General features: G+C 32.0%; 5 protein-coding genes across 17 annotated transcripts; 4 read left to right on the top strand and 1 right to left on the bottom strand.

Annotated features, from left to right (window-relative positions):
• The first annotated feature begins 18 nt into the window (after window positions 1-18).
• Window positions 19-16,298, top strand: LOC114936427 (uncharacterized). 12 transcript variants are annotated; one of them, XM_029309605.2, is made up of 25 exons: window positions 19-295; window positions 415-502; window positions 678-832; window positions 1,732-1,858; window positions 2,299-2,463; window positions 5,164-5,343; window positions 5,458-5,623; window positions 5,840-6,034; window positions 6,128-6,220; window positions 6,298-6,408; window positions 6,551-6,645; window positions 6,742-6,871; window positions 7,094-7,227; window positions 9,190-9,426; window positions 9,627-10,600; window positions 10,869-11,158; window positions 13,678-13,856; window positions 13,942-13,969; window positions 14,056-14,196; window positions 14,402-14,631; window positions 14,871-14,982; window positions 15,178-15,246; window positions 15,432-15,538; window positions 15,659-15,883; window positions 15,984-16,298. In XM_029309605.2, exons 4-25 carry the CDS (start codon window positions 1,743-1,745, stop codon window positions 16,183-16,185), a joined length of 4,179 nt encoding a protein of 1,392 aa, XP_029165438.1. In that variant the 5' UTR covers window positions 19-295; window positions 415-502; window positions 678-832; window positions 1,732-1,742; the 3' UTR covers window positions 16,186-16,298. The 12 variants fall into 12 exon arrangements, with proteins under 12 accessions (XP_029165438.1, XP_029165440.1, XP_029165439.1 ...); XM_029309606.2 differs by lacking the exon at window positions 19-295 and having other exon boundaries at window positions 314-502; window positions 678-856; XM_029309607.2 differs by lacking the exons at window positions 415-502; window positions 678-832.
• A 1,292-nt stretch (window positions 16,299-17,590) lies between these two features.
• Window positions 17,591-20,489, top strand: DhpD (guanine deaminase). Its single transcript, XM_029309653.2, has 9 exons — window positions 17,591-17,844; window positions 18,149-18,280; window positions 18,403-18,660; window positions 18,786-19,004; window positions 19,127-19,234; window positions 19,303-19,410; window positions 19,557-19,722; window positions 19,858-20,004; window positions 20,108-20,489. The coding sequence occupies exons 2-9, from the start codon at window positions 18,182-18,184 to the stop codon at window positions 20,305-20,307; spliced, it is 1,305 nt and encodes a 434-aa protein (XP_029165486.1). The 5' UTR covers window positions 17,591-17,844; window positions 18,149-18,181; the 3' UTR covers window positions 20,308-20,489.
• A 2,655-nt stretch (window positions 20,490-23,144) lies between these two features.
• Window positions 23,145-24,707, top strand: RpS2 (ribosomal protein S2). Its single transcript, XM_029309657.1, has 3 exons — window positions 23,145-23,219; window positions 23,683-24,034; window positions 24,181-24,707. Exons 2-3 carry the CDS (start codon window positions 23,684-23,686, stop codon window positions 24,667-24,669), a joined length of 840 nt encoding a protein of 279 aa, XP_029165490.1. The 5' UTR covers window positions 23,145-23,219; window position 23,683; the 3' UTR covers window positions 24,670-24,707.
• A 154-nt stretch (window positions 24,708-24,861) lies between these two features.
• l(2)37Cg (RNA polymerases I and III subunit AC2 l(2)37Cg) lies at window positions 24,862-25,625 on the bottom strand. Its single transcript, XM_029309658.2, has 3 exons — window positions 25,474-25,625; window positions 25,303-25,397; window positions 24,862-25,153 (listed from the first exon to the last, which is right to left on the bottom strand). The coding sequence occupies exons 1-3, from the start codon at window positions 25,492-25,494 to the stop codon at window positions 24,946-24,948; spliced, it is 324 nt and encodes a 107-aa protein (XP_029165491.1). The 5' UTR covers window positions 25,495-25,625; the 3' UTR covers window positions 24,862-24,945.
• CRIF (growth arrest and DNA damage-inducible proteins-interacting protein CRIF) lies at window positions 25,622-27,200 on the top strand. Of its 2 annotated transcripts, none has more exons than XM_029309656.2 (3): window positions 25,622-25,678; window positions 26,233-26,743; window positions 26,825-27,200. In XM_029309656.2, the coding sequence occupies exons 1-3, from the start codon at window positions 25,624-25,626 to the stop codon at window positions 27,156-27,158; spliced, it is 900 nt and encodes a 299-aa protein (XP_029165489.1). In that variant the 5' UTR covers window positions 25,622-25,623; the 3' UTR covers window positions 27,159-27,200. The 2 variants fall into 2 exon arrangements, with proteins under 2 accessions (XP_029165489.1, XP_085342264.1); XM_085486138.1 differs by having other exon boundaries at window positions 25,650-25,783.
• The last annotated feature ends 175 nt before the right edge of the window (window positions 27,201-27,375 follow it).

The raw sequence follows: 27,375 nt of genomic DNA, 5'->3' as shown, positions 1-27,375 counted from the left end.
TCAAACTTCTCTATTAATTATTTCTTATTTTCAAAATTCCTGTAAATTATAATTTTTTTCTACGCTTTTGTATTTCGTATTTATTTAATTACGCATGTGCAGAAAGTGACTAGTAAAATTCTGGATACAATTGCGTACGCAACATTTAAATTCCGCGCCATTCAACATATGTTTCCGATTGCGCATGCGCGAAAAAAAACCGGCTCTCTATAGTAAAGTCGAAATCGAAGTAGTTCAATTGTTTTTAGATCTGTCTGAAATTAGTCGAGGAACGAAAGAAACGCATCTTCTTCAGGTTGGTTGAGGTTATCGTGGACGAAGGACGTGTCGTATTTTATAAAGTATATTATACATATTTAGTATAACACTTTTGTCTCTGATAAATATTTCTACATTATTACATATCGAACGCAGGGAGATTAAGATTCGCTGATAATGCGGAAAAGAATTCGCGTTAAAATATAGCGTAAGCAAGCCTTTTGCAAGAGGAGGGAATAGCAAGGTTAAGATTCTATAATTTTCTACAGTTGTAGTTTTTTTATTTGTATGTATATATATATATATGTATTAATTAATTAATTAATTAATTAATTATTTCTTTTTCGTTTTGCAATTTCTAAATATCGATTATACATATTTTTCTATATCTTAAATTGTATTTTTCTTGTAATAACTAGGAAGAAACGCAACATCCCTCGACATCAAAATTATGCCGGCTTCGACTATATTTCTAAGGAAAAAATTAAATGCGTAGCTGAAGACAACGCTTTGAAATTAATTCGCATTAAAATATAGCAAACAAGCCTTTTGCAAGAGCAGGAACAATAGCAAGGTTAAGCTTCTACATTTTCCTACAGTTAGTTTTTTACTTGTATAATATATATTATTATTTCTTTTTCATTCCTCGATTAAATATCGATTATACTTATTTTTCTATATCTTAAATACAGAGATGTTTGTATTTTTCTTGTAATAACTAGAGAAACGCAACATCCCTCGATATCAAAATTATGTTGATTTCGATTTCCGAGGGAAAAAATGTAGCCGAAGACAATTAATGTTCGCTTTGAAATTAATTCGCGTTATAATTCCCGCTCCGAGTAAATATCGCGACAGATACAAAACGCGGTGAATGTAAACAGGTGACTTCAGAAGTCTCTTGTCGCCTACCCCCGCTCCCTCCCTTTCTTTTGTCGACACGACACGACGGGGTGGTCTTTAGTCTTGTCTTGTCTTGGCTTTCAGTGTCGGTCGCGAATATGTCAGGTTCGAAGGTATATCACGATAAGCGATCTGCGAAATCTCGTCGATCGTGGATCCGCTAAATCCGCGACCGAGATCTTTTTTTTTTGTCGAAATCTCAACCTAGACTCCCCCGCAAACATGTCTGCAGCAATTTCTGTTGAATTGGAAAATTGTGAGTTTTAAATTTTACCGATCTCTCTTTAAATCGATTTATTATCCAAACTAATAATTGCTCTTCCCGCGAAGCAGTTCTTGAACAAATAATATATATTATATATATATATTTATATATATATTTTTTAAATTTAAATTGATGTTTAATTAATGACAATGCATAATCTTGCCGACTATGTATATATTAATCATTTTATCTTGGCTTCTCTCTCATCTCGCGAATCAAATCAAGAGTTCGCTCGCAGATGTATCACCTGGATATTCATAAAATTAAAAAATAACAGACAATTAATTTATATTTCTTTATTTCAGTTTTGCAGCAGATGTTTATGGAGTGCGACGCGTCTATTTTGACGCCGAATTCGGCGATATCTATAGGTGACGAGGTGTCGATCTCCAAGATCGTCCAATATGTTCAGGACCAATTGCCGACTTGGTCGTAAGTATCCACAAAATACGTTAATAATACTTCTTGTGCCTGTGAAATAGACACGGCATTCGTCAATGTTGATGTCACGGCTGAATGTGAGACGTGAAAGAGAGAGAGAGAGAGAGAGAGAGAGAGAGAGAACTTGAAACAAATTATTATACCCGTGTGTGTATCTCGTCGATCGATACAAGGACGAAGCCGATCGACGACTTGCCGCATAGTTTTAAACGCGATATCGATTCTAAATATATTTTTGTAAAACGAGATTACTATATGGAAAGCGAAACTTACAATTAGGTTCTCTTTGTACATCTTAATCTAAAGTATATCATTTAATTCAAGCACAATGTTTATATTTAATATTATTGTTATAATATCGTGCACTGATTTCTTATCCGCGTCTTTAGCGAAAACAAAAAAATTACTGATCAATATCTTTTAATCGACAGAGTCGACGACCTGGCGGAGTTTTGGAAATGTTTAGCCGCTGTTTCGTCAAATAACGACCGTGTGAACTTGTGGCAATTTAAGGAGGCGACAAAGTGCTGGATCACCAAGACGCAACAGGTTCAATCTTCGCAAGACAGCAATAACAACGAACGGGAAAAACTCTAGTAAGTATAAGAAGCGCAGCTTTATTAAGAAAGAAGAAGAAATACATAAATGTATATATGTATATAAAAATAGCATAATGAAATAGACTAGTTTATTATCGGTAGCAGCAATATGTACTGAGTAATTTTGCTCAGTTTGCCGTAATGCAAATTACAGGAAACGCAGAATTATGTCGGACATACTGGTTTTTCTTACAAAAAGAAAAGATAAAGATATAGTTATAATTTTTTTAAAAATAGAAACGAAATAATTTGCGATGCGTGTATTGAATTACGCCATCAATTTTAAGATAGCTGTGTAATATACACTAATACGTGGACAATACAGGCGTGGAATCCACTGAACCGTAAACTAGATATACATGGAATGTTGAGCAAGAAAAGAGTAACACGACTGCGTGTGTTTAGATAAATTGAATGAACACTAGCTGAATTAATCGCACACTTTGTTTGCGAAAAATATTAGCAATATTATATAATATACTATATATAATATAATATACATATATATTATATAATACATAATATATATTAATATTATATAATTATTTAGTTATTTTTAATCGGCGTCTCAAACAAATCTACAGATTCTGCTTTATTTTATTAGTATAGATCTATACATATGGATTTTTATTTGTGACTCTCTTCGATCGTGAAGAAAAATCAAGTAAACTCGCGGTATACTTCGACATTATAAATCCGTGGCATCTTTTGCACGGATTATTTCTGGAGGACTGATCGTAAAGTCGCGTTCTACATACACAGACGATAATAATTTTTCTCGTCCACACATGCAATACAGCGCGACTTTATCGTGAATTTATACTTGATAAGCGATTCGGCTGCTTTATAATCGGTGTGTGGTATAACACCTTGAATCTACTTGGCTTGGTACAATATTATACATTTTTATTCAGAGACATTGAAAAAATTATTCGCGCTTCTAAGAGCACACGATATGCGCAAACACATACATATATATATATATATATATTTACGCGCAGGCAGACACGTGTATATGCAAATATTTTCGCAAGCATCGAGCCAGTCTACTTTCTTCGCTCTTTACTTACATATGTATAGGCTTGAGCAACGTGTATAGCTCGTTAAATTTGCAGAAGCGACCCTATTCAAAGAGGCCGATAAGAGATCATATAGAGTCAGAGTCGAAGTTTATGCGATTCTCATTGTCGAGGATTTTTTTCCAATCACATTTTGTTAAATTTTACAAGAATATCTATTCTTTTTAATTGAATTTAAATGATTAAATATTTTTCCAAATGTATATATCCGCTTTTCTACACAATAATAATTAATAATATATAATTCAAAAGTCTCGAGATAATCCTGTAAAGAAAAAATTGTTTCAAAATTGAAGAATCAGGTAGAGTTCAAAGGAAATGCAGAGACATTTCGATATATATTCACACAATAACAAAGTGGTAAGAAAAGATGGAAAATTTATTCGAAACATGTTCGAATAATAAATCTAATATTGTTAACTATAAGAACATGATTCGAACGTATTTATCTTATTTTGCTATTTAATTCCGAATTTTTTTTAATAATTAAATAACACATTTCACTGCTCTCATTGCACTGCGTTTTGGGATTATTCGTTATGCCTGTATATATATGTTTATGTGCGCACTTATGTATGAATATGTATGTGTATATGTGTATATGCAGCCGATCGCTCGCATATATATGTCATTATGTCGCTCGCGTATTATCCGCGGTCGCGATAAGCGACACAAACTACGAACCCGCGATTGTCAACCGGTGAAAAGTATTCGCGTTGGAACCCGTCGTCTTCTTTTTCTCGAATTCTTGTAGAAATCGTCGAATTTGCGCAAGATACGAAGTCGATGAGTCGAAATCTTGCATATAAATACTTTTTTTTAACACGCACGTGCTTGTGTATTCTCTGTCTGTCAGATTGTGTGAGTCGGCGATTTTTGATCATCAATCTTTGTAAAATAATCGACATTGGATGTATCATTCGTGTATAATGCGTGAATATTACGTCTAGCAGCTGGAAATTGGCAGCGTGATATCTCTTATGCAATTCGCGTGAGGTGGTTCAGTCGCTCGGGATCGTACATGATGAATCCTATTCACGTGTCGAAGAGTGGAAAAAAAACGAGAATATTTTGGCTGATTTATTCCTCGAATCACTGTGCCCTTCTTATACGATCGCGCGTGTAAAAAATTCTCATTGCGAACTGCTATTTGATTATCATGAAAAAAGCAAACATAAATTCTATTAATATTTCGAATTAATTAAGATAGAAATTGATACATTTATGACAATGAATGCGAGATTCTGCATCGCGACTTGACTGATTATGACTTGTGATCAATACAAGAAGTAAGTGAGGGATTCTGAGGTATTAATACGAAACTTATTGTTAGACAAAAGTAATTAAGGATCACTTTAATGTGGATTTATCTGCGAATTTATCAAATAATGTCTATTCATAATTATTTTTTCCTTTTGTTTAGACTTAGGGAGATTGCAGAAATTAAATTCTTATTTTACATTTTTTTATTTAAAATGAAAAAGATTATGTATAAAAAATGTAAAGTATACAATAACGAGAATGTAAGATATGTGCGTTGTGCCATTTAATGATAATTGTTTTTGCATGCACTGTGCGACAATTACAACGTTGATAACATGACGTGTGCAAATTGTAGCTTCACGAACGACACAGATTCGTCGATGAAAGACATGGACATAAATATCATGGAATTTGAGCTCCGCGCGAAACTTAGAGACCTTCGCGAGGAGAACATCCTCCTTCGCGAGGAGCTCGAACGGCATGAGGCATCGATTGACAATCTCAGACAACAATGTAGCATTGCCGAGAGGCAGCTGTACGTATTATAAAACTTCTTACTTGCTATCGAAATATTTATATAAACTTGATTCAACAAATAGATTCAAAATCAATCTATAAACTTTTGCGATAATCGCATTTATCGATATAGAGATCGTTACGTTCAGAAATGTCAGCAACTCGAAAAGGAGAACGACGAGCAGCGAGATCAATTAAATGAGGCAATTAAGAGAGAAAAGGTTACAGCCTTGACTTTACAAAGATTTACGAAAGAACAACAAAATTTGTCGAGGCAATTGGAAGCTGCAGAGATTGAGGTAAAATTAATTGCGATTTTTTATTCAGCAGGAAAGATTTATGACTTCCGCCGCACAGATGTGGCAATAAAGCGATATTGAATTTTCACATTTTATTTTTTCACAAATTATTTTTTATAATATTATTTAATTAATATTTCGAAACTAAATTCATATTTTTTAATTATAAGGAATTTTATACAAATTGAAGATTTTTATTTTTGTGTACAAAAATAGATACAAGTTATATCACCTTTAAAATCTAAAGTGGAAAAAATTAGCAAAGAAAAAATGGACTGTATGAAACAAATCATCAGATTGCAAGAGAAATTTGATGACACAGAAGACGAGTGTAAACAATTAAAAGTCACAATAACTGAACTGGAGAAAATGAGTATTAAGATGAGGGAGACTTACGATCAGACGATTAATGTAAGCTGAAAAATACAATGCTACAATATATTATATATCATACAAAATGCATTGCGTGAATTATAATGCTAAAGCGAGTAACTTATATTGCAGAATCTGCGCGAAAGGAATTGTCAACTTACGGAGGAGAATACAGAACTGCAATCGCTGTCGATTTTTAACAAAGATTATTCTTCTGCGGAAAGAGTAAACTAATTAATGTTATAAAAATTTATATAAAAATTATTTTTTTTTGCAGTATAATTTCTATGTGATATTTACAGCTTTCGATATCGTCAATTCCTGACATAGATGGATGCTGCACACATAGTACACCTTATAAAGCAGAAAAAGTATTGCTGCAAGATTCGTTATATACAGAACTGAAAGCTTCGGTAAGTTAAAAAATGTTTATTTCAATCGAACTGCAATAATTTTATTACTTTATTACGCACAAAAGAAGTACAAAAATTTTGTAATAAAACTTAAATGTTCTTTTTTTTCTTTAATCATTTCTCTGCATTTTATATATTTCAGGGTTTTGTAGCTGATTGCAGCAAATATGACTTATATATACAAGAACTGGATGAATACGACGCTGCTATTTTGATGATATTAGAAGAACTGGAAAAGTTTGTATCTCAATTTCATCTGTCAAAAATTTTTTTATACTTTAATCTTTTTTAAAGCACAGTTTTTTTTATTTTATCTACTGCTGTATTTTTCAGAATAATACTTATCTTCAGTAAAACGCGAAGCTTTATCGAAGACACATCTCAGTTTAGCTCGCAAGATATGGACGCTAGAACTTGCAATATCGAAACATTGAAATATAAAGTGACTTTTCTACTGAATATGGTTAGTTTTATTTGGGTTATTTAAGGACATTTCTTTCATCGCGAATGTCATCGCAATTCTTATGTTAAATGACCGTCTTGACGCACGAACTGTGCTGCAATCCTTTGCTATCATCAGATAAACGCAAAAATCTTCATGACAAAGCGACACAAAGCGCTCGTCGATTTCACAGTCTTTATTTATTTAGATATGAAGCAACAAATTATATGTTTTTTTTTGTAGGCCACCAAAGAGATCGCGAGGAAGAGCACCAAAGATTCGAGTACGCAGCTTCGAGCCGATTCAGTGAATGGGTCGAGCGACGATTTGGCTCACTTTGGTGTCACGGATTTCCGAAATTTGTTGCTGACACGCGCGTAAGTTCAAAGTATTATATTCATGCAGAATAATAATGCAAAACTGTTGCGCAAATGACACTCGTTGACGCATTCTGTATATAAACCGAGCTGAAAATCAATTAATTCTCAGAGGAAGAGTTTATCGCACGAGGCAGTTTTATATCAAATAATTTTTGTTGTAAGAGTGGAAAACTTTCAGATTGCTGAGATTTTTACGAAATCCGTGATTGTCGTGTGTATTTTAAGCGATACATAAAGCGTCGCATAAAGGGGAGAAATTCGCGAAGCAGATGACCATTTGACTTGAATTTCGATCTGGATCAAGGTCGGGCATAAACGGGCGAGTTTTCAGGGTTTCCCATAAAAATAGCAGTTATCGCGCCCGCTGCATATATGACAGCGTGCTCTCGAATGGATACTCTATGTAAAAATAACTTTAGTTAGGACTGTCCTAAATCATGATTTTCTATTCATTCTCGCTTCATCGCATTTCAATAAAAATGTTTATCAATCAATCTAATTTATGCTCAAAGAATATTTTCGGTTTTTTACAGTCCCTCATAAATTATAAATTCAAGAGCGTTGCATTTAAAAATACCGGAGTTTATTTTCTCGAAACGCACGGCTTTTGTTCGGAAAACTCGATTGAATAACAACATTAAGAGAGAGCTATACATATATGCTGATTTCTTATAATTGTGCAGAGAAATCATAGACATAATTTAATAAAAAAACGTATGATCATCTTGCGTTATCATAAATTATAAATATATAATGAACAAATAATTTATAAAAAGACACATATTTATAAATTGATTTTTTTATATGGAAGAAAAAAAAGCAAGACGACAATGGTTATTTAGATAATAAATTAATTGAAATGTGTGAATATTAATTGAAAATCTCTTTAAAAAAAATATTCTTAGACATTCATTCTTTCTCTTCAATTGAAAACTTTATATAATCTAAAGACCTAAGACTATAAAGTAACATTTCAGATAAATTACATGTTTTTTTCATACGAACGATTATCGCAATTGCCATCTTTTGAAATGTATCCTGATGATCACCTTGTGTGACTGCGCATTGCGCGAAAACTCAACGCTGAGAAGGACTCTGATTCAGTTCGGACGGATGCAATCAGTTTGTTCCGGACCTTCTCGTCGCGCGTGTGTCGAGAGCTGGTGCAGCATTCCGTTTTTAAAAAATCACGTCTCGTACATCGAAGTGGTTTGTTTATTTTCCAAGAAATTTTTTTTCTTGTTACACAGCGAGATTCTTATTGCGATGACATTTGATCTTATTTATGGCGATCAGCGAGATTCTTAGACAATCTTAAAATAAAATTGCGGTTTTAATCATCAATTAGAAAATTAAGATATTCCTTCAGAATTATGATAACTGTTAATTTATGCTTCTTTTAACTTGACGAAATTTTGAAAAATAATTTTGAAATACATGTGTGCTTCTCTAACAGTTAGCTACAGATATAGATAGCATTGATGCAATTGCTGACATTAAGCATAGCAAGGACAAGTTTGATGTGTTGTTTTAATGTCACCATCACCGCGTTAAATCTATGCATGCACGGTGCGATGCAGTTCTAATTAGTCGTAATCCGCACGAATTGTTTATGTCATCAAGATTGACCTCATTCGCAGACAAACATGAATCGCAGAATTTAAGGAGGCAAATGAGATAATTTTAATTTTAATCATGTAGAAATATTCTCTCTCCCTGTTTCCTATAATTGTTCTACGTATTAGACATTAATTATTTTTTTTATTTATTTTTTTTGTCGAGATAATATCAAATCTTATTTATTATTCTAATAGCTCGCAAATTATCTAAAAAATCAGATGATCAATTCTATAAAATCTGGGTAATTTACAATATTGAACCAGTTATTCAAAACATTTGTGTATTTAAATTCTCATATATTTGTTAATTTTATCTTTATATATAAACCATATATTTTAGCCAACCATATACAAAATCGGAGACGGATCTGCGCTCGATTACTTTGTGTAACTTCTCGGACAATAAGAAAGATGATCACGACGATTCGTTTTCAAGAATTATAAAAGTATACAACACGAGCATCCAAAATCGATTTTGCATCATCGAACCCATTGTTGAAGAATTATACGACATCATCAATAGTACTCATAACGCTCTCAAAAGTCACAGAAATCATTCATCATTTGAGAATTTAAGGTCGAGTTGTGAAAAATTATTATAGAACATATTAATTATCGGCTCGAAATTCATTTACAAAATTTTGTTATTAAAGAAAAGGAAAGCATGGGGAAAATATCTATGTCGAATGAATGTTTCAATATTTTTCTGTAAAAAAGTCTCGTTACTGATGATCACAAGGTTACAATTCCAATTAATTATTTATTTTACTATTATAGATATCGATCAGTACTCACGTTGCCATCACAATCTCAACAACTACCTTCACTGATAGACGAAGACTCGAGGCAGCAGACGATCAATTGTCAAAGTTTAAGAACGGATTCTCCCGATGCTTCTTTCGCGCAAGGAGACTTTTGTTTAAAGCAGGAAAATTGCGACGAGAAATCGACGGGATCGCACGACAAGGAAAATCCGAGCCCGAGTCGATCGAGTGAAATGCCGAAGGTGTTGAACGTCCTGGATTCGATGTCGTTAGTAGCCACATCGGAGGAGGAAAAGACCAGCGGCAAAATTGCTCAAGAAGTAACGAGTTTGAGCAATCCGGCGAGTCCCCGTAGGAAAATTTCAGTCTACTGTCGATCCTTCGACGTCGTATCGGACGTCCGTATCGTGCAGGATTCGTGCGAAGATCCAAGGTCCAGTCTGGAAGTCAGGCAATTCTCGAGTAATCCAGATGAGTCTTCTACGCAAGTCGACGAGAGACTTGATCAAAAGACTATTGGAGAAGATCAAAATAGCGCTCCTAGATATCTGTTCAATCACAATTACCGTAACACACAGAACGACAGCAATTCGTCGAACGACTCGTCACCGCAGAAACAATTCCGGGATAGTCTATTAAGCGATGAATCGCCGATCGAACAGCCGGTACTTAGAAAAGTCTGTTTAGCGCCTACACGCCTGAAACTTCCGCAGAAAATCAAGAACGAATTAAACGAAACCGCTTGCGTTTCCAACGAACCGAACTCTACGAAATTGAATATTGCGAACTCTCTTCTATTTCCTATCATTGACAATGAACGCGAGAAAGACGACGATGACGCTGTACGCTCATCTACGTTTATCATAGACAAATACAAAACGGAAATAAAGGATGAGGTGCTTGGATCGAGATCGTGTTTGGCGAACGAGAATCGTTTCCGGGAATGTCCTACATCAGCTCGTCGTTTATTTTCATGTAACCACACCGGTAAGTTTTTCGATCTTGACAGATTGATTGATCTCACACACAATTAAGTTTGAAAATATAAATATTCATTTTCTGTATTCTGCTCATTAGCAATGTGCAAATCAAGAAAAAAAATGTATCGAACATGTATCACGTGCATATATCAAGGTGCAATGCTGGTTGGAGATCGCGCAATAACTTCCTACATCCGTCTCGGGACGAGACATCCCGTAGATTTCTCACGAGTTGTTTTATTCTATTAATTCTTCGATTTTATTTTCTCCCACAGATTCAAGGAAGGTTGCGAGTTCAGAGAATCCCCACTCTCAGGCGAGCGTGCAAAGTGTCGAGAGCGAACCGCGAGTCGAACGATCAGTCGATGGCCAAATGTCGAGTCGCGAGGACAATTCAAATGGCGAGCCGGTGGCGGAATCCTCCAGTGATCGATACATCAGCGAAAAAATCGCCACATCAAATGGTCTGACCTCTGCGAAGATAGTGTCTTGCAAGAGTGTCACGCAGAAAGACATGAAAACGTATGATAGGGATCTATCTAATGCGAAACAGGGGAAACGTCAGGTTGGTGTCATAGTAAATTTAAGGAGATTTGTAATTAAGTTTTAAATTTATTTAGTTTAATTTTTAGTTAAAAAATTAAACATTGTGTTCTCTCTTTTCTCTCTTGCTCTTTTTCTAAAAAAAGCAATTTTGATTTGCTGAATTAAATGGGATATAGGGTATTTGACACGTGTCGCTCGAGCACCGACAATTGTTTAATCGTAGTTGCACGAAAGCAATTGATCTGCAGTTTGTAGAAACGCGAACTTCTTGAGTGATTGTAATTGATCGAGCTGTAACAATTAAGATCTTTAGTATTGACGAACATGTTGTTGTTACGTTAAATAAAATGATCAGTGATAAATCTGCGGTCAATTGACATTAATTACTCATATAAAACGTTAGAATTATCCGACATGCGGTCGCCGTATCTATTACTATAGCCCGCTATCGCTCAACTGTCTTGCATTCCACTAATTAACATGCGCAACTTCTAGTATTTTATGTTAGAATTTATGTAAACTTAAATTAAACTCATATACATCTTATCTTAATATATTTCTAATATTTTTTTTTTATATCAAAGAGAAAATTAATCATTTTTCCACGTTTATCTGGCAAAAAGATCTTGTGAAAACAAGATTGCAAATAAATTAGCAACAAAAAATAGGGAAAAAACAGGTATTATTTTTTTCTATTTCTTACATTTAATGTTGCGTCGTGTATTTTTTATTTCATTAAACGTCTTTAATGATGAAAATGACTCTAATAATTATATTCATAATAACTACAAACTATGTTGCAAGAACCACTTATTTCAGAATTGTAAAGATTAAGTAAACACAGATACGATTGCTATTTTTATGATACACGAAAAGAATATGAAGAATATCTTTTTTGTTTTCTTTGTGTCTACGTTTGGATACAAATTAACACGAAAAAATAAACAACACTCGCTTGACGCATTAACAAAAATATTTGTAAGAAAAACTTGTGTATTTTCTTCCAGCTCATTGTTTTAAACGATACGCTAATCAACTCATCAGATCTATCGTACTGTATTTTAAATCTTCGTTATTAAATCCTTCTATATCACAAATATGTAAGAATGAATGCGTTCGATCGTGCACTTATTGCGGAAGTAATGTTGCGACGATCATTGCATTTAATTTACGTTTATCTGTCATAATTACAATTGCTGTCATAAAAATTAATAATACTTTATGGAATCGACAGGTTTTTCAGTGGCACGATCAGGCGAGATGAGTAATTAACGTTTGCTATTAACCGACTCAGAAATTGACTTTTACTGACATAATTGCATTAATTACGGACTCGCGATGAAAAATCACGGCAAGAAGGTTGTCTGCGAGTTTATACCTTATACGTCGCCTAACGACGATTTTTACACGTCTTCACAGGCTTCTCTTCGTCATTGCTGCGCTAAATTAATCGATCGCCTTGTTCTTACGCAATCATGCTTGTACTTTTACCATAAATTCGGAGAAAAAAACATGCATATCATTAAACCGGTTAGTTATCTTATTTTTAGAATTTTGTGTCCAACATTTTATAGATAATCTTTCTCTACTGTACAAGTTTTTTTAATTAAAAAATTTGTTTTACAATTATTTTTTTTAATTAGAAAGAGTGACCGCCAATTGCAAATAACATGACAGAAATTAGGAAAATTATACATTCATGGAAATATATCGTAAACAATAATCGTTTTACATATTTCTTACAATTCTAGAAATCATTTAATGCAAAATTCCATCCGGATATCACGAGCGGAAATTATAAATATTATATTAAAGTACGATAGCGTCACAACGCACATGCCCCTTTCTATATCCGGCGATCCATCTCGTTTGATATGAGAAATAATATTTGTTTTAGAGGTGCCATATAAACATTCGACGGGCATTATAGTGGAAAAGCGAAGAGAAAGAGAAGGTCGCCAAAAATCTCAATGTATTTTCCCGACGATCTATTTATCCATAGCGATTAATCATTTACAGAGCTAAAGTATAATAATAATCATCGTCCCCTGTAATCAAGTCACATCGTAGAGAATCTCGAGCTCTTTGAACTTGTAATTATTTATCCGAAGCCTTTCAAGTTTCATTTTAATATATACGTTGGAATGTGTGTTTTCAACACGTGCTGTGCATGATTTTCTCACACACATTCTCATCCTTTCCTCTTTTCTATTTGTACAAACGCATTTATGATAACGCATACTGTAATCCGTAAAAACGAAGGTCATATTTCTACTGAAAGTGCGATCTGTGCCAAGTGAACTGTCCTTATCTATTCTCGAACTCGTCTAATCTTTGCATATTTTGCAGCGATTGTTAATTGACAACAGTTGACAACTAATTTGTATAAACGCGCATGCACTTTTTTTGTCTGGATTCCGAATGAATCAGAATAATTTTTGCTAATAGACTTTTGTCAGTTTTGCATAGTAGTCTTTAAATGCGCAAATTGCATTTATAAATTAAAATAATAAAGTATTGTTTTTTTTGTTATTATAGCAACTTCTAATCGCGAGGAGATCACTCTCGAGCGAAAGTATCGGCCGATCAAGGTGTCGTTGCAGGCAGGAAAAGGCGCCTTTGATTCCGGAAGATCAACGAAGAGTCTTCCCGAGTCTCACAGACAATCGTCTACAGGAATCCGGAATAGCTAATTTGTCGGACACATCAGATAGCAGGTGGGTAGAAATTGATATCTCATATTGGATACGTATGCGAGAGAGATGACTTCTCAATTGATCGTGGAATGATCTTTATTTTCAGGGAAAATATGAGCGAGCTCGAACTGCAGGTAAATGAATACAAAATCTAAATATGAAGATTACAAGATGCTCTACTGGGTCTAGAGTTGGATTATAAAATATGCTCTTTTTGTAGAAGAGGTATATAGTTTTCTCGCTATGCCTCTGCACAGATAGGGTGACTCTGTCGCGAAGGGTAGCGATATCGCTTCGGCAACGCGATCAATCGGAGAAAAATCTCTCCTGCGAGGTACAGAAGATGCAGCAGGACATTCAGGCAAGCGAACGCGAAAATACCGCGTCGTTTATTATTAATTCGCTTCGCGAATAGTTAAAATTGATTAGAGAGCGTACAAAAGGCGGTTCAGTTTGAAACCGCGCAAAGTTTTTAAATTGTCCGCAAAACACTCTTGTCGGTTAGTCCTTAGCGATAGTCCTTCCATTCTGGCTCGTTGAAGGGATTGAATTTTGCATAACGTCAGGAACTTGCGCCACTATGCACGGACAGGGAATCCGTGGAGCGGGTGGAACGGGTCAGACATCAGTTGGATATGATTATGCGATGCGCACACAGGGTGTCCTGCACGGCCGAGACTCTGGGCGCCGTTTACCAGGAGCATAGGGTTTCCCGGGCCATTCTGCTGGCCGACAGGTATCTCCAGTTGCTGCAGTCCCGATGCGAGAAGCTGATTGCCGATGTCGCTGAGACTAAGTGAGAGCCAGACTTATTTAACATCCTTTATCCGCCGTTCAATTTGCATTTTCAGCTTTGAAGATGTAATTGTTTGCACTTTTCACGTCCTCTTCCTCTTGTCTTCCGATAGCGTTTAGTTAATAGATAATTAGATGAGTATCTTCGTGAAAGATTGAAGTACTAGGAGTTAGATTTAAAGTCTTTTCTCTGTTTGGATGTAAACTATAAATCGGTGACGAGGGTATTCTCGTTTCCAGACGGATTCTAATAGAGAATAATATAGTGATAGAGGAAAACTGCGGCGAGCTCTGCGACGATCTGCCCCGGATCAGATACAGGAGCGGGACACCCGTCAATAATCGTATAATGGTTCGGAAATATTGAATAATTCACGTTTGTTGCTTATTTCGCTATTCTTTTTTTGTCTCGTCGTGTATTAAAAATAGCTTTTTCATTGATATATTCTCGCACTTTTACACAACTTCGTATTTACACGGCTTGCATTTTTTTTGTCTCGCACGATGTTTTTGATCTGTATGTTTCTTCGTCAATTTTTCTTTCTAGACGGCTAGGAGGAGAGCTAGCATAGCCACAATGTCTCGACCGATTGGCAACACGCAGGATGTGACAAAGGCAAATTTTTCTTGTTTTCTTATTGTTTTACCTTTGAATTTTCGCTTTCACAGCTATGTCACTTTGGGGGTATCTTCTTACATTTTGCACTATACTAACGCAATGATTTTTATGTAATATAATTTTTCTTTATATTATCCTTATATTTTTTACATTATTTTTGTTTTGTATTTTGCTCGACGTAGGATTCCATGAGGCAGCGAAACTCCGTTTCCGGACGTATGACTCTCAGGAGACCATCTTTCAATTCTGAATCCCTGAAATGGGAAGTCGAGAAACTGGATCGTACCGAGTTAGTATTATTATTTTATTGACTTAGATTTAAATATCTTAAAAGAGAGAAAGAAAAGAGAGAGAAAGCATATATATTTAACACAAATTATATCAAATATTTTTTTATATTGTTGAACAGAAGTTCCAACAGCATCAGCGAATTACGTGGTATCTTCGAACAGGCAGAATTCCATCGTAGTTCAAGAGAAGAAAATAACAACATGTTACGAGTAAGTAATTCCGATAATCAAAATATAATGAACTGTGCAATCGGCAACAACGAGATTTGGACAAGTGCGAAGGAGCAAACTTCTTCTGAATTTCTCACTGCTATCGAAGATGTGAATCTAGATGTTAAATCATGGTAATTATAATTATCTTTGATATCCTTTCTTTTATTATATGTATTTAATCTTTCTTCTTTATTCTATATTCATTGAAATTTTCTAACAACTTTTTTTCAGCATACGATCATCGCAATCTTTCCAGCTAAGAAGTATACCATGGCGTATGATGTTATGGGGTATTATCATCTTCTTTTTTGGCTTCTTCATGAACCAAATAATGGTGAATGCTTGCAACGGCCCGTTACATAGATTGTCGATCGAGCATATTCTCAGTAGATACATTTATAAGATAACAAACGCCGCGCCTCATCCGATGTGAATTTCGCGATGTCTGCGTGATGTATGGTCTGTGTATCGGTAAAGTAAGATTAAGTGTACACTGTAACATATGTCAATGATGAAAAGGCTGAATAAATTAATAAATGTAAAGTTTGTTCGCGCCTTTTAACGAGATTGCATTGCTGCGTGTTAAAACTCTTTATTATAACTGTATATTGGACTATTAGTAACGATAAAACGAGAATTTTTTTTTCACAATGTAATGAGAAAATAGAAAAAATTCTTAAGAAAATTTCTTAGATATATAAATTTGCGCGTTAATACTTACGTTTCTATATTGAGAAATTTTGATGAGCTACTTAAAAAATTCATAAAAATTTTATTATAAATGTTTAAAAATATTCTTATATTTAGAAAGAAAAAAATCACATCAATTAAGAAATATATCAAACATAATCTAATGCAAAGATAATATAAATATATGAATCAAATATAAAATAAGGATATAAAAATATAATTTTTAAATATGCTGAATTTTTTAAATGTATTTTTATTTTATTTAAATATAATAGATTATAGATACTTTTATCTGAAATAAAATACTTGTTCTCTAATCTAGGTTGTATATAGCATATTTAGATATTCATATAATATTAGGACTTACAAAATTATCTGAAAGTTAGACATCAGTATTTGATGTGTAAAAGTTAAAGATTGAAATAAATATATGCAAATTAACTAATTACAAATTACATTAAAAATCAGTTAATAAAAATATAGTGCATTTTTTAAAATTAATTATAAATATGTACAAATGTGATAAAAGAGACGAATATATCCCAAGATGTGGCTTAACTCTAGCTTTGAGTTATTTTTGCAAAAGGATCTAAACCATTAGAAAGGAAACATACAGAAAAACGAAATAGCGCGCTTATTTTGTTAAAGATGAAATTATTATAAATCCATCATCGACTCACTTTTATTTCCTTTTAACAATAACAGTGCGTTTACGCGTGCGATTGATTATATATGCCCAAAGATAAAAAAGATTATATATAATCAAAAATAGATATACATATATAATTGTATATAAAATAATTAGAATAATTTTGCATTGTTCTTTCGAAGAAAGTAAAATTTAAAAAATTAGAAATAACATATTCCATATATGTGATTATATATATATACTATATATATAATCATTTATTATATAATCATATATATAAGTTGTATTATTTATGAAAACTGAGAGATTAACCATAGAGACAATTAATTATAAATAGTAATTTTCCTTATATTATGTAACTGTGATAAAAAATAAAGTTTTGAAGTTTTTAAAATTTCAAAATTTGAGATTATTTTGTGTGAAGGAAAATAGATTATGTAATATGTTTTAAATAGCCTAGAGATTACATTGCTCTTATCTTTATCACACAGCCATTTATATGTATATACATATGTGGGATATATATTGGATGTATCACATACTGAAATACTGATTCATCATATTAAATCAGCTGTTTTGCAACGTTGCCATTTTCTACATCACCATGCAATAGTCTCTGCTGTAATCATGTGATAATATTGTAATATATCTCATCTAATTCCACTATTAAAGAGAAAGAGAGAGAGAGAGAGATAAGCACTCCACAACTGGTTCGTGGAAGAAGCATTATTAAGTGTTGCATTTGAACATATAGTGAGTATTTTTACTATCCAAAAAACACATTACATATAATATCTATATTCTTTTACATAGAAATAAAATTATATTTGCATAATTATCTATTTTATTGTTCTAATAAAGTATATAATGATAATAATGTATCATATGACATATTGTGTAACAGTATTTTTTTAACAGATTAATTTCATACTTATAAATAATAGAAAAATGTATAGAAACGGAAAATATCTTTAATTTTGAAAAATATTTTATATTTTTTAGTAGATGAAGTATTTGTGAATAATATGTACATACATGTTTCATTATATTGTTTCAGTGATATTGTATATATTTCCAAAAATATTTCACAATGGTTCGACAAATATTTATTGGTCCAATGATTCATACAGATGAGAATGGAGAATTGATTATTAAGAAGACCATTGTCATATTTATTGAGGATGGCAATGTATTTTTAACATATTTTATATATATTGCTTTTATTTTTTTTGTTTATTAATAATTTATCTAAATAGATATAACAAAATAATAGTATCTTTATTAATATATGTAATATATATATATATTCAGATTATGGACGTTATGGAGAATCCAATAGCAAATCAACAGAAGATAGATGACTTTCATGCAGACAAAGTTAATAATTTATCACATGGAGAGTTTATAATACCTGGCTTTATCGATTGCCATACTCATGCTGTGCAGTTTCCAAATCTTGGATTGGGTTATGACAAATATCTGTTGGATTGGTTGGAGACCTATACTTTTCCATTGGAGAAGAAGTATACTGATACAAAATTTGCAGAACAAGTGTTTGAAGCAGTTGTGGTACTTGAAACAAATTTAAAAAAAATATCTAAGAATAATAAATTACAAATATATACAGTATATAAGTGTGTGTTTGACAAAAATATTCTAACAACTTATCAATACTAGCTTAATTGTTATTGCAGAAACGAACTATGGAAGCAGGTACAACGACAGCATGTTACTTTGCATCTCTATATACCGAGGCGTCTGCGATTCTCGCGAAGAAGGTTGCAGAGCTGGGTCAACGAGCTTTCATCGGGAAGATAAACATGAACACTCAGCGGAGTGATGGATATTATGAAAGCACAGAAAAATCAATTAAGGATACTGTGGCCTTTATAGACTCTGTTGAACAAATAGAAGTAAATTCATTTATATATTATTTTCTGCACATTGTGATAAGAGAGATAACAATTTTTAAATATTTTATAGATAAAATATTTTACATTATAATTAAAATATATCATAACTCAAATTTTTGTAGAATCCGCTTGTGAGACCGATTATTTCGCCAAGATTTGCATTGAGTTGCAATATGGAATTAATGCAAGAGCTGGCAAAGATTGCTAAAGCAAAAGATTTACATATACAGGTATTATGTTACACTCGCATCATACGCTAGTGTTAATTCAACTTTCTATTTTCTATTTTTTTTTTCAGAGTCACATCTCTGAAAATGAAGCCGAGATAAAAGCAGTAAAACAAACTTACGAAGATCAATCGTCATACACGGCTGTTTATGATGCCGCTGGTCTTCTTACCAGTAAGGTATACTTTGTTTTGTTAATTTATTAAATACATTAAAAGAATCGATAATAGTTTATATTATTTTCTTAAAAAATAGACATTATATACTTTCGTATAGAGATATCTGAATGAAATATATTTACAATATATATTTGATTTTTTTACAGACAATATTAGTACATGGAATACATCTTGAGGATAACGAACTCGCCATACTTGAGAAACGAGGAACAGCTATAATTCACTGTCCATCTTCAAATATAAATCTGAGAAGTGGCCTTTGTGATGTGCGGAGACTAAAAGCTAAAAATATTAAAGTCGGCCTTGGAACAGGTATCACAAGAGCATCTTGCAAATATTTTATATTAATAATAACATATTTTAATATAACCATCAACATAATATAATTTAACATAATTTAACATAATATTCATTATTAAGTTAATAATAAAATGTATTTTCTCTCAGATGTTTCAGGTGGATCAAGTTACAATATGTTGGACGAAATGAGATCAGTTTTACGTGTATCAAATTGTCTATCTATAATGAGACATGATCATGTACCATTTAATTACAAAGATGTCTTCCATATGGCAACGTTAGGAGGTGCTAAAGGTAAAATTCGATAGTACATATTAAGAAACAATTTAATTATCATACAAAATACATTTCTTTTTATAATTATATATAATTATGTATATTATTAACTTGTGTTTAGCGCTTTCAATTGAAAACAAAGTTGGTAATCTGGTACCAGGCAAAGAATTTGATGCTCTCATCATAGATTTAAACGCAAAAACCAGTCTGTTGGATAATTTCAAAGAATACACTCTCGAGGAAAAGCTCCAAAGATTTATATACTCAGGCGATGATCGTAATATAGTTTCAGTTTATGTAAAGGGTAGAAGAGTTAAATAAGAAAGAGTTTTATTTTTTTATACTAAAAAGAAAATTGCTAAATTAATTCATAATGCAAATAAGCTGTTGAATGAATTTTATAAAACTGTTTCTATTTTTATATGTTATTAGCAAACTTATAAATGACAAATAAATAATATTTTATAATCTAGATTAAATTAAACTATAAGTGAAGATATTAACTTCTCGTTCTTTCACTAATTTTCTCTTAATGATAACTTTAATTAATAATATATAATTAGAGTAATTGCGTTTATGATCTTATGATTTTGTTTCAAATTTTCACTATTTATAATTTCTTTGATTGCAAATATTTGCAAATGCAATGTTATATAGATTATATGTTTAAAGATAAAGAAACATAATTTTTCTGAAAATAAAAATTAATAAACATTGTTTAATTAGATAATATTAATTTCTGCAAAACAATCTCAAATGTGTAATATATAATTTTATTTTCTTCAGAGATATATATTTCAATACAAAAATTAAATCTATTAAAAGATATTTTATTTGATTACAATCATCAACACAAAAGAAAGGAATAATTTAACAATTTTATCATATTATATATTTAACATATATATGTGTTTATAGTTTCATGTATGTTTATAGCTGATATTTATGACCTTGTAATTTGATTTCCTTTACTTTTCATTATCGAGGATACATTTTTAAATGTCAATATTAATAAAAGTTGTGCCTTGAAAATAAAGTTAATCAGACTTTAAAGAAACTTTTTCAACATCTGTAAAGAATAATATACAAGTATATAATATAATGTTCTTAGTGCCAATTTCTTTGAAACATATATTTTTATATATTTCGAAACAAAAATTAAATCTGTTTAAAAATTTATTTAAATATTACTCTCATTCTTTTTAAAATCACGAGTAAAGCAAATTATGCATACGATATATTTTATAATGTATAGTAGACTGTATTAATTTTTTTACCTTATGTATATTATACATGTATTTTGATACTTAAAAGCTAAAATTTTATTTTACGTGCATTTAGTTGATATTTATTGCAACATTGAAAAAGAGGGAAGCTATACAGAAGTTGCTGCAAGCATAAACAGTATGGATCCAATAAGGAACCAACAAACAAACACAAACGTGGATATGAAATGTCTATTACTAAGATTAATATACAAGATAAAGAACCTTTCTCAAAATCATACTAACGATGATATTCCTGAGATCAAGTATTTGCATGAATTTTCTACGTATGATGTGATTCTTCCTGAAATAAATTTTAGTCCAAGACGAATCATCGAATACATGATAGACGTACATGAATGTGGTAAGCGTAAAGTGGAAAAAAAATCCGATTTATTAAAAACTGTAATTTATAAGTACTTTCATTTAACATCAATCCGGCAATTTGAATTTTCTAATAATATGTCTCTCACTGCTGATCTTTTAACTATTTGTTATTTCTATCATGTAATAATACGCAAACACTACACTTTAAAAGTAATGAAGGATATATTTGATATAATGATAAACAAATATAATATAAAAAACAAATTTGAAGTAAAGCTTATTAAGGAAGCTTTGGACGAAAGAACGATTACTGCATTTAGAATAGCATACGCTTTTCCAAGCATATCCTTTCCATTTTACGCTTATACACCTGATATAAGTACGCCAAATTATTCACACGATATTTTTAAAGCTTTTCCTGGTCTAAGTAAAATGCTTTGTTGCCCTCTAGTTCCTTGCGTTATGCCACAATTACATTCAAGAAATAAGGTATTTACCCTCACAGCATTGCTCATTGCTGTAAACGTAAAAAATAATCAGATTATCATAGACTCTAAAAAACATCCAAATTATCCAGACATGCCATTAAAAGTAATTTATGAACGAATCTGTAAGTTACATGCTTCCACTGTCTTTCCTACATCTTTAAAACTGGAACTAAACCAGAAATGGGGCTTTGTAGAAATGAAACAAGGTGTTTTTAAATATTCCGATTATTTTTTACGATATCGACGAAAAGCTCTTGACATAATATTACAAATAAAATCAGAAGATCCTGACCTAGATGAAATAATTTGTAAAGTATTTGTGGATCCGTAAATATGTTTTGATTTTATATCTTGCATTTTACTCTGTTATTTTATGTATATTTATATATAGAGGCAAGTAGATAGAATTTTTTTTAGATAGTTTTTTGATAAATATAAAACGATTACTTTTGTATGATATCAGTATATATATATAAAAGTACACAACACTGATGTTTGCATGTATAATTTAATTTTAATTCGATAAAATATTACTGCAGGTTGTTTAATAAATTTATAATTTACTTTCTATGTACCTATTATTTGACGGAATATATAAAAAATTTTTATATAAAAGTTATATCAAAAATTTATAAAACTATATATTTTTATATAGTTATATTAAAATATTTACATATAACTTATTTATATAATTATTATTTGTATATAAACTATACAAAATAATCATAACATTACATAAATTATATACATAATGTAAAGATGATTTTGTATAGTAAAGTATATTTTAATTAAGCAATTTAATTTTTTTAATATTATTTATATTGATATGTATATAAATTAATATATTTTTGTAAAAGATTTTTTTTGTAAAAGATCTACTATTGAAATATATAATATAATAAAAATTATTATCAATAATATTAATAATTTGTTCACATTCATTTTTGTCGTTTGATGAAAATATATTTTGCATTTTTTAAATATACTTTTAAACAAATATTCCCTGTTTCTGTTCCTGTATTTTTATTGTACGATACGCGCCATTTTTTGAAACATCGGATATGACGTAGTACACAACAAGCGCCATCACAATCAAAATCTTCGTCTCTTTTTTCCGTGATTTCACACGTAAAGAGACAGATCGAAAGGACATGTGCGTATATATTTTAGAAATTTTTCAGTTTTCTTGCATATAAATAAGTTACAATACAAAATAATTTTTACATAACTTATTCATATAAGATATTAAAGAAAATGCACATATAATTTCTTACAAAAAAAGGTCTGGCAATGTCTTGTAAAATTTCACGTGTTGACGTGTCGCGTGTTTGCGCTTCCCAGACTTAGACTTTCACAATAAAACATCAAGAATATGTAATAAATATTAAAATATTAATTATATTCTCGAGTTTTATTATATAACGCGAGTTCCGTTTTCTTTATACTATTAGTAGCGATTATAAAACTTGCAAAAGTATGATCGTAGAGGTTATAAGTTATAACAATTATATTTATTATAACAATTGTCAGTAACACTTTCAAAGAAATCGAATTGTTCAGAATAAATACTTGTGTTGTCAAAATATTTTTTTAACTAATATATTACTTTATCACAGAATGGCGGACGCTGCTCCAGCCGCACGTGGTGGTTTTCGTGGAGGTTTTGGTTCTCGTGGAGCAGGAGGTGATCGAGGAGGCCTCAGAGGACGTGGAGGCAGAGGCAGAGGCAGAGGACGTGGTCGTGGACGTGGAAAAGAAGATAGCAAGGAATGGATCCCTGTTACGAAGCTTGGTCGTCTGGTCAGAGACGGCAAGATCCAGTCACTTGAGCATATCTACCTCTTCTCCTTACCCATCAAGGAATACGAGATCATCGACAAGTTTCTTGGGCCAGATCTTAAAGACGAAGTTCTGAAAATCATGCCTGTACAGAAGCAGACTCGAGCTGGTCAACGAACACGTTTTAAGGTAAGGCTGAAGTATTAGATATCGTAAGGGATCATAATTAATTTTTTCAAAGTATGAAAATTTAGAGAGATTAGCAAGGATATTAAAAAAATTACAGGAGTAAATATTTCTCTTATTAATATTAAAAAAATATAAACATTTTATAGGCTTTTGTTGCCATCGGAGACAGCAATGGACACATTGGATTGGGAGTCAAGTGTTCCAAAGAAGTAGCCACTGCCATTCGTGGTGCTATCATTTTGGCTAAGCTCTCCGTCGTCCCAGTTCGACGTGGTTACTGGGGTAACAAGATCGGCAAGCCGCACACCGTACCATGTAAAGTGACCGGCAAATGCGGTTCTGTACAGGTGCGTTTAATACCAGCACCCAGGGGTACCGGCATCGTGTCCGCCCCAGTTCCCAAGAAGCTGCTTCAGATGGCAGGTATCGAGGACTGTTATACCTCAGCCAGAGGATCCACCTGCACACTCGGCAACTTCGCCAAGGCCACTTATGCCGCGATCGCCAAAACATATGCATATTTGACGCCCGATCTGTGGAAGGAACAGGCTTTGGCTAAAGCACCGTATCAGGAATTCGCTGATTTTCTGTCAAAAACCCACAAAGGTGGCGTGAGAGCTGCTGAAGTTGTTTAAATTTGAATAAACATTCATGAAATGTTTTTTAAAAAATAGATCTCGTTTTTTCCTCTCTAAGCCTTTAATTCCTTGTACTTTAGTATATTGTATACTTTAGCATGTATTTATTTTTTTTACCAATGTATTAATTAAGCTTATGTATATCTTATATATTTTATTGTTTCATTAAAAAAAGCTAAGACATCTATCTTAATAATATATACAACTTAATACATTTTTATTTAATTAGAAAACATTTGTAATATAATGAAATCTGATGAAAATGACACTTGATTACGTAGTATCCATAGGAATGTCACTTGATTTGAATTTCTTGTAAGCTTTGTCAAATGTTTCGAGTGTATGATCGCATATTTTCTCAAGATCCTGGAGACCTCGCTTCAACACTTCAATCGCACTTTCCCCAGTCGTTTGAATATTAAAATGTATCTTGTTTTCTGCTGGATGTGGCACAGTGTAACCGCATATTTTTATACCAGGACTGCGAAAACAAAATTGATTTTGAATTAAAAATTATTCATTAATATACTTGATATGTGTATTAATATTTATAAAATTGGAGTAATATGCAATATTTTCATTTGTACTTCACATGTTTATTATTATTCATAAAATTGAAGTAATACATACTACTCATTTATCACATGAGCTAGTGCATTTCCTAGAGTATGTCCCTCGTCAGCGAGGACGAAAGTCGCATATGTAATTCCATGATTTCCTGGTATCTGTATAACAACAATCAAAAATATACTTAATTGCCAATTAATATCAACATTAATTAAAATTCGTGAATTTAATTACCTTTGACAGACGCTTTTCCATAATTTTCGTTCACACGTGTCACATAAATAGAAATACTTCTCTAATAACTAATTCGCATTCGATCTAAATGAGTCTTGCAATTTCAAAACATGTGTTCGACTACATAACCTTACCTCTAAATAATTCTAGATGGCGATACTAGGTGAATTTAGGTTAGGATTCTCTGGAGTATCTTTAAGGTTATGTAAGTGTTCCACGAGAAATGTCAGGCTTTCCTCTGGAGTTTTACTGTAATTAATAAATAAATAATTTGTTTATTCAAGTGCTTATAATAACTAATGATTTGTAGGTATGTATTAACTTCACCGACAGTATTTTTACGCAATCAATGGATATTAATTAACTAATATCAGGATTAGTTAATAACTAGTTAATTAGTTAAAGGTTAAAAAAAATTAGAAAGTTAATTTTAATAACTTTTAACTTAGCTTAGTTAATTTAAAATGTATTAAAGTTATAAACGTATTATTTTTAAATTAAAGTATTATTAATTTTTATGTTCATCTGTCATCAATTGTAATTACCAAAAAATTTATTTCTATATAAAAATCAAAATTTCTTTGTTATCTGTTGTTATAAATTTGAAAAGAATTAACAAACAAAATTCTAATTTAATATATATAAATAATGTTTTTAAAAATTAACTTTGATTTAATTTCAGTTAATTTAATCTAAAATTATTTCTTAAAAAATCATTAACTTACCCAACGCAGACTAATAATAATTTATTTTTTACAGTGATCACGCATAAGTTTTATCCGGCGAGGATGAGTTTGAGATGCATTTACGACATCGTCGTTCGTCGGAATGTGCGAGTCCAAAAAGGCATTCTCGGGAGATTCTTCGCCACAGATGTAACAGATCTAAAAAACAAGGACATCGACATAACTGCTGTGGCTGATGAGAAACCAGAGTATTCTGTAATGGACAGTCCGGGATTTCAAGAGGAACTCGCCAGGAAGCGAAACAAGTCTCGACTGGATCCGGCACACAGAAACATACTCATGGATCTGCGTCCTTATGATAAGCCTATGGCCTGGCATCACTATAGAGTCAAGTACAAGAAACATATGTTGGGTAGATATGGACTGAAAGGCAATGATGAGCCAGCAGGATTTGCTTGGCCTACGGAGAAAGAACTCGCAGATGTTAAAGAGTACGAGAGAGTCACTTGTGAATTTTCTCTTCAGAAAAGATGGAGGAAGATGGAAGAGGCAAAACAGAAAAGGATCGAAAAGATTAAAGCAAGGCATGTTTTTATCGATCTTGTTACTTATTACTTACTGATAATTATAGAACAGTTTATAATTGTTGTATGATACATTTACAGGGAAAATCAATTGCTGGAGAGAATCATGAAAATGGATGAATGGTCAAACGAATTGAGAACTAAACTTGCTAAGAAGGAAGCTGAGCTAGAAGCTGCGAGATTGCGGAAGGAACGTCTGGTGGAAGAAGTCAGAAGACACTTTGGCTTCAAGATTTCGTTCCATGATGAAAGATTCAAAGAGATGATTGCGCAGAAAGAAAAGGAGGAGAAAAGGAAGAGAAAGGAGGCCAAGAAGCAGGCGAGAATGGAGAAATTAAGTAGTTTACATGAAAAAAACTCAGCCAAAAACAATAACGAAGAACAGGTAACCGATTCGACGAAACCTGTAGAATGATACTTTTGTTCGTAAAAAATAAAAGATAAAATTTTAATTGTAGCGATAGATTTATAATTCTTAGCTTCTCTCAATTATTTTGAAATTGAATATTTATACCAGACTAATATGAATCCTGTCTTTTCTTTACATTTTATTTTAACGTTTTCATTTCATGAGATATCTAAAATTGATTATGATCAAAACATAATCATAACAACATAAAAATACTATCTTT

Source organism: Nylanderia fulva, unplaced genomic scaffold, assembly GCF_048542155.1.
Source record: "Nylanderia fulva isolate GAGA-0341 unplaced genomic scaffold, ASM4854215v1 Scaffold40, whole genome shotgun sequence".
In the NCBI taxonomy this organism is placed as follows: Eukaryota; Metazoa; Arthropoda; class Insecta; order Hymenoptera; family Formicidae; genus Nylanderia; species Nylanderia fulva.
Note: the sequence above shows the minus strand (reverse complement) of the source record. Positions and strands in the feature narration are given on the sequence as shown.

Coding starts and splice junctions, on each gene's coding strand:
- LOC114936427 (XM_029309604.2), top strand. CDS start 1,384: ATGTCTGCAGCAATTTCTGTTGAATTGGAAAATT. Junction 7,228..9,189: donor AATTTGTTGCTGACACGCGC/GTAAGTTCAAAG, acceptor CATATATTTTAG/CCAACCATATACAAAATCGG. Junction 15,884..15,983: donor AATCTAGATGTTAAATCATG/GTAATTATAATT, acceptor ACTTTTTTTCAG/CATACGATCATCGCAATCTT.
- DhpD (XM_029309653.2), top strand. CDS start 18,182: ATGGTTCGACAAATATTTATTGGTCCAATGATTCATACAGATGAGAAT. Junction 18,281..18,402: donor TATTTATTGAGGATGGCAAT/GTATTTTTAACA, acceptor ATATATATTCAG/ATTATGGACGTTATGGAGAA. Junction 20,005..20,107: donor AACGTTAGGAGGTGCTAAAG/GTAAAATTCGAT, acceptor ACTTGTGTTTAG/CGCTTTCAATTGAAAACAAA.
- RpS2 (XM_029309657.1), top strand. CDS start 23,684: ATGGCGGACGCTGCTCCAGCCGCACGTGGTGGTTTTCGTGGAGGTTTT. Junction 24,035..24,180: donor GTCAACGAACACGTTTTAAG/GTAAGGCTGAAG, acceptor AACATTTTATAG/GCTTTTGTTGCCATCGGAGA.
- CRIF (XM_029309656.2), top strand. CDS start 25,624: ATGGCGATACTAGGTGAATTTAGGTTAGGATTCTCTGGAGTATCTTTA. Junction 25,679..26,232: donor TGGAGTATCTTTAAGGTTAT/GTAAGTGTTCCA, acceptor TATTTTTTACAG/TGATCACGCATAAGTTTTAT. Junction 26,744..26,824: donor ATCGAAAAGATTAAAGCAAG/GCATGTTTTTAT, acceptor ATACATTTACAG/GGAAAATCAATTGCTGGAGA.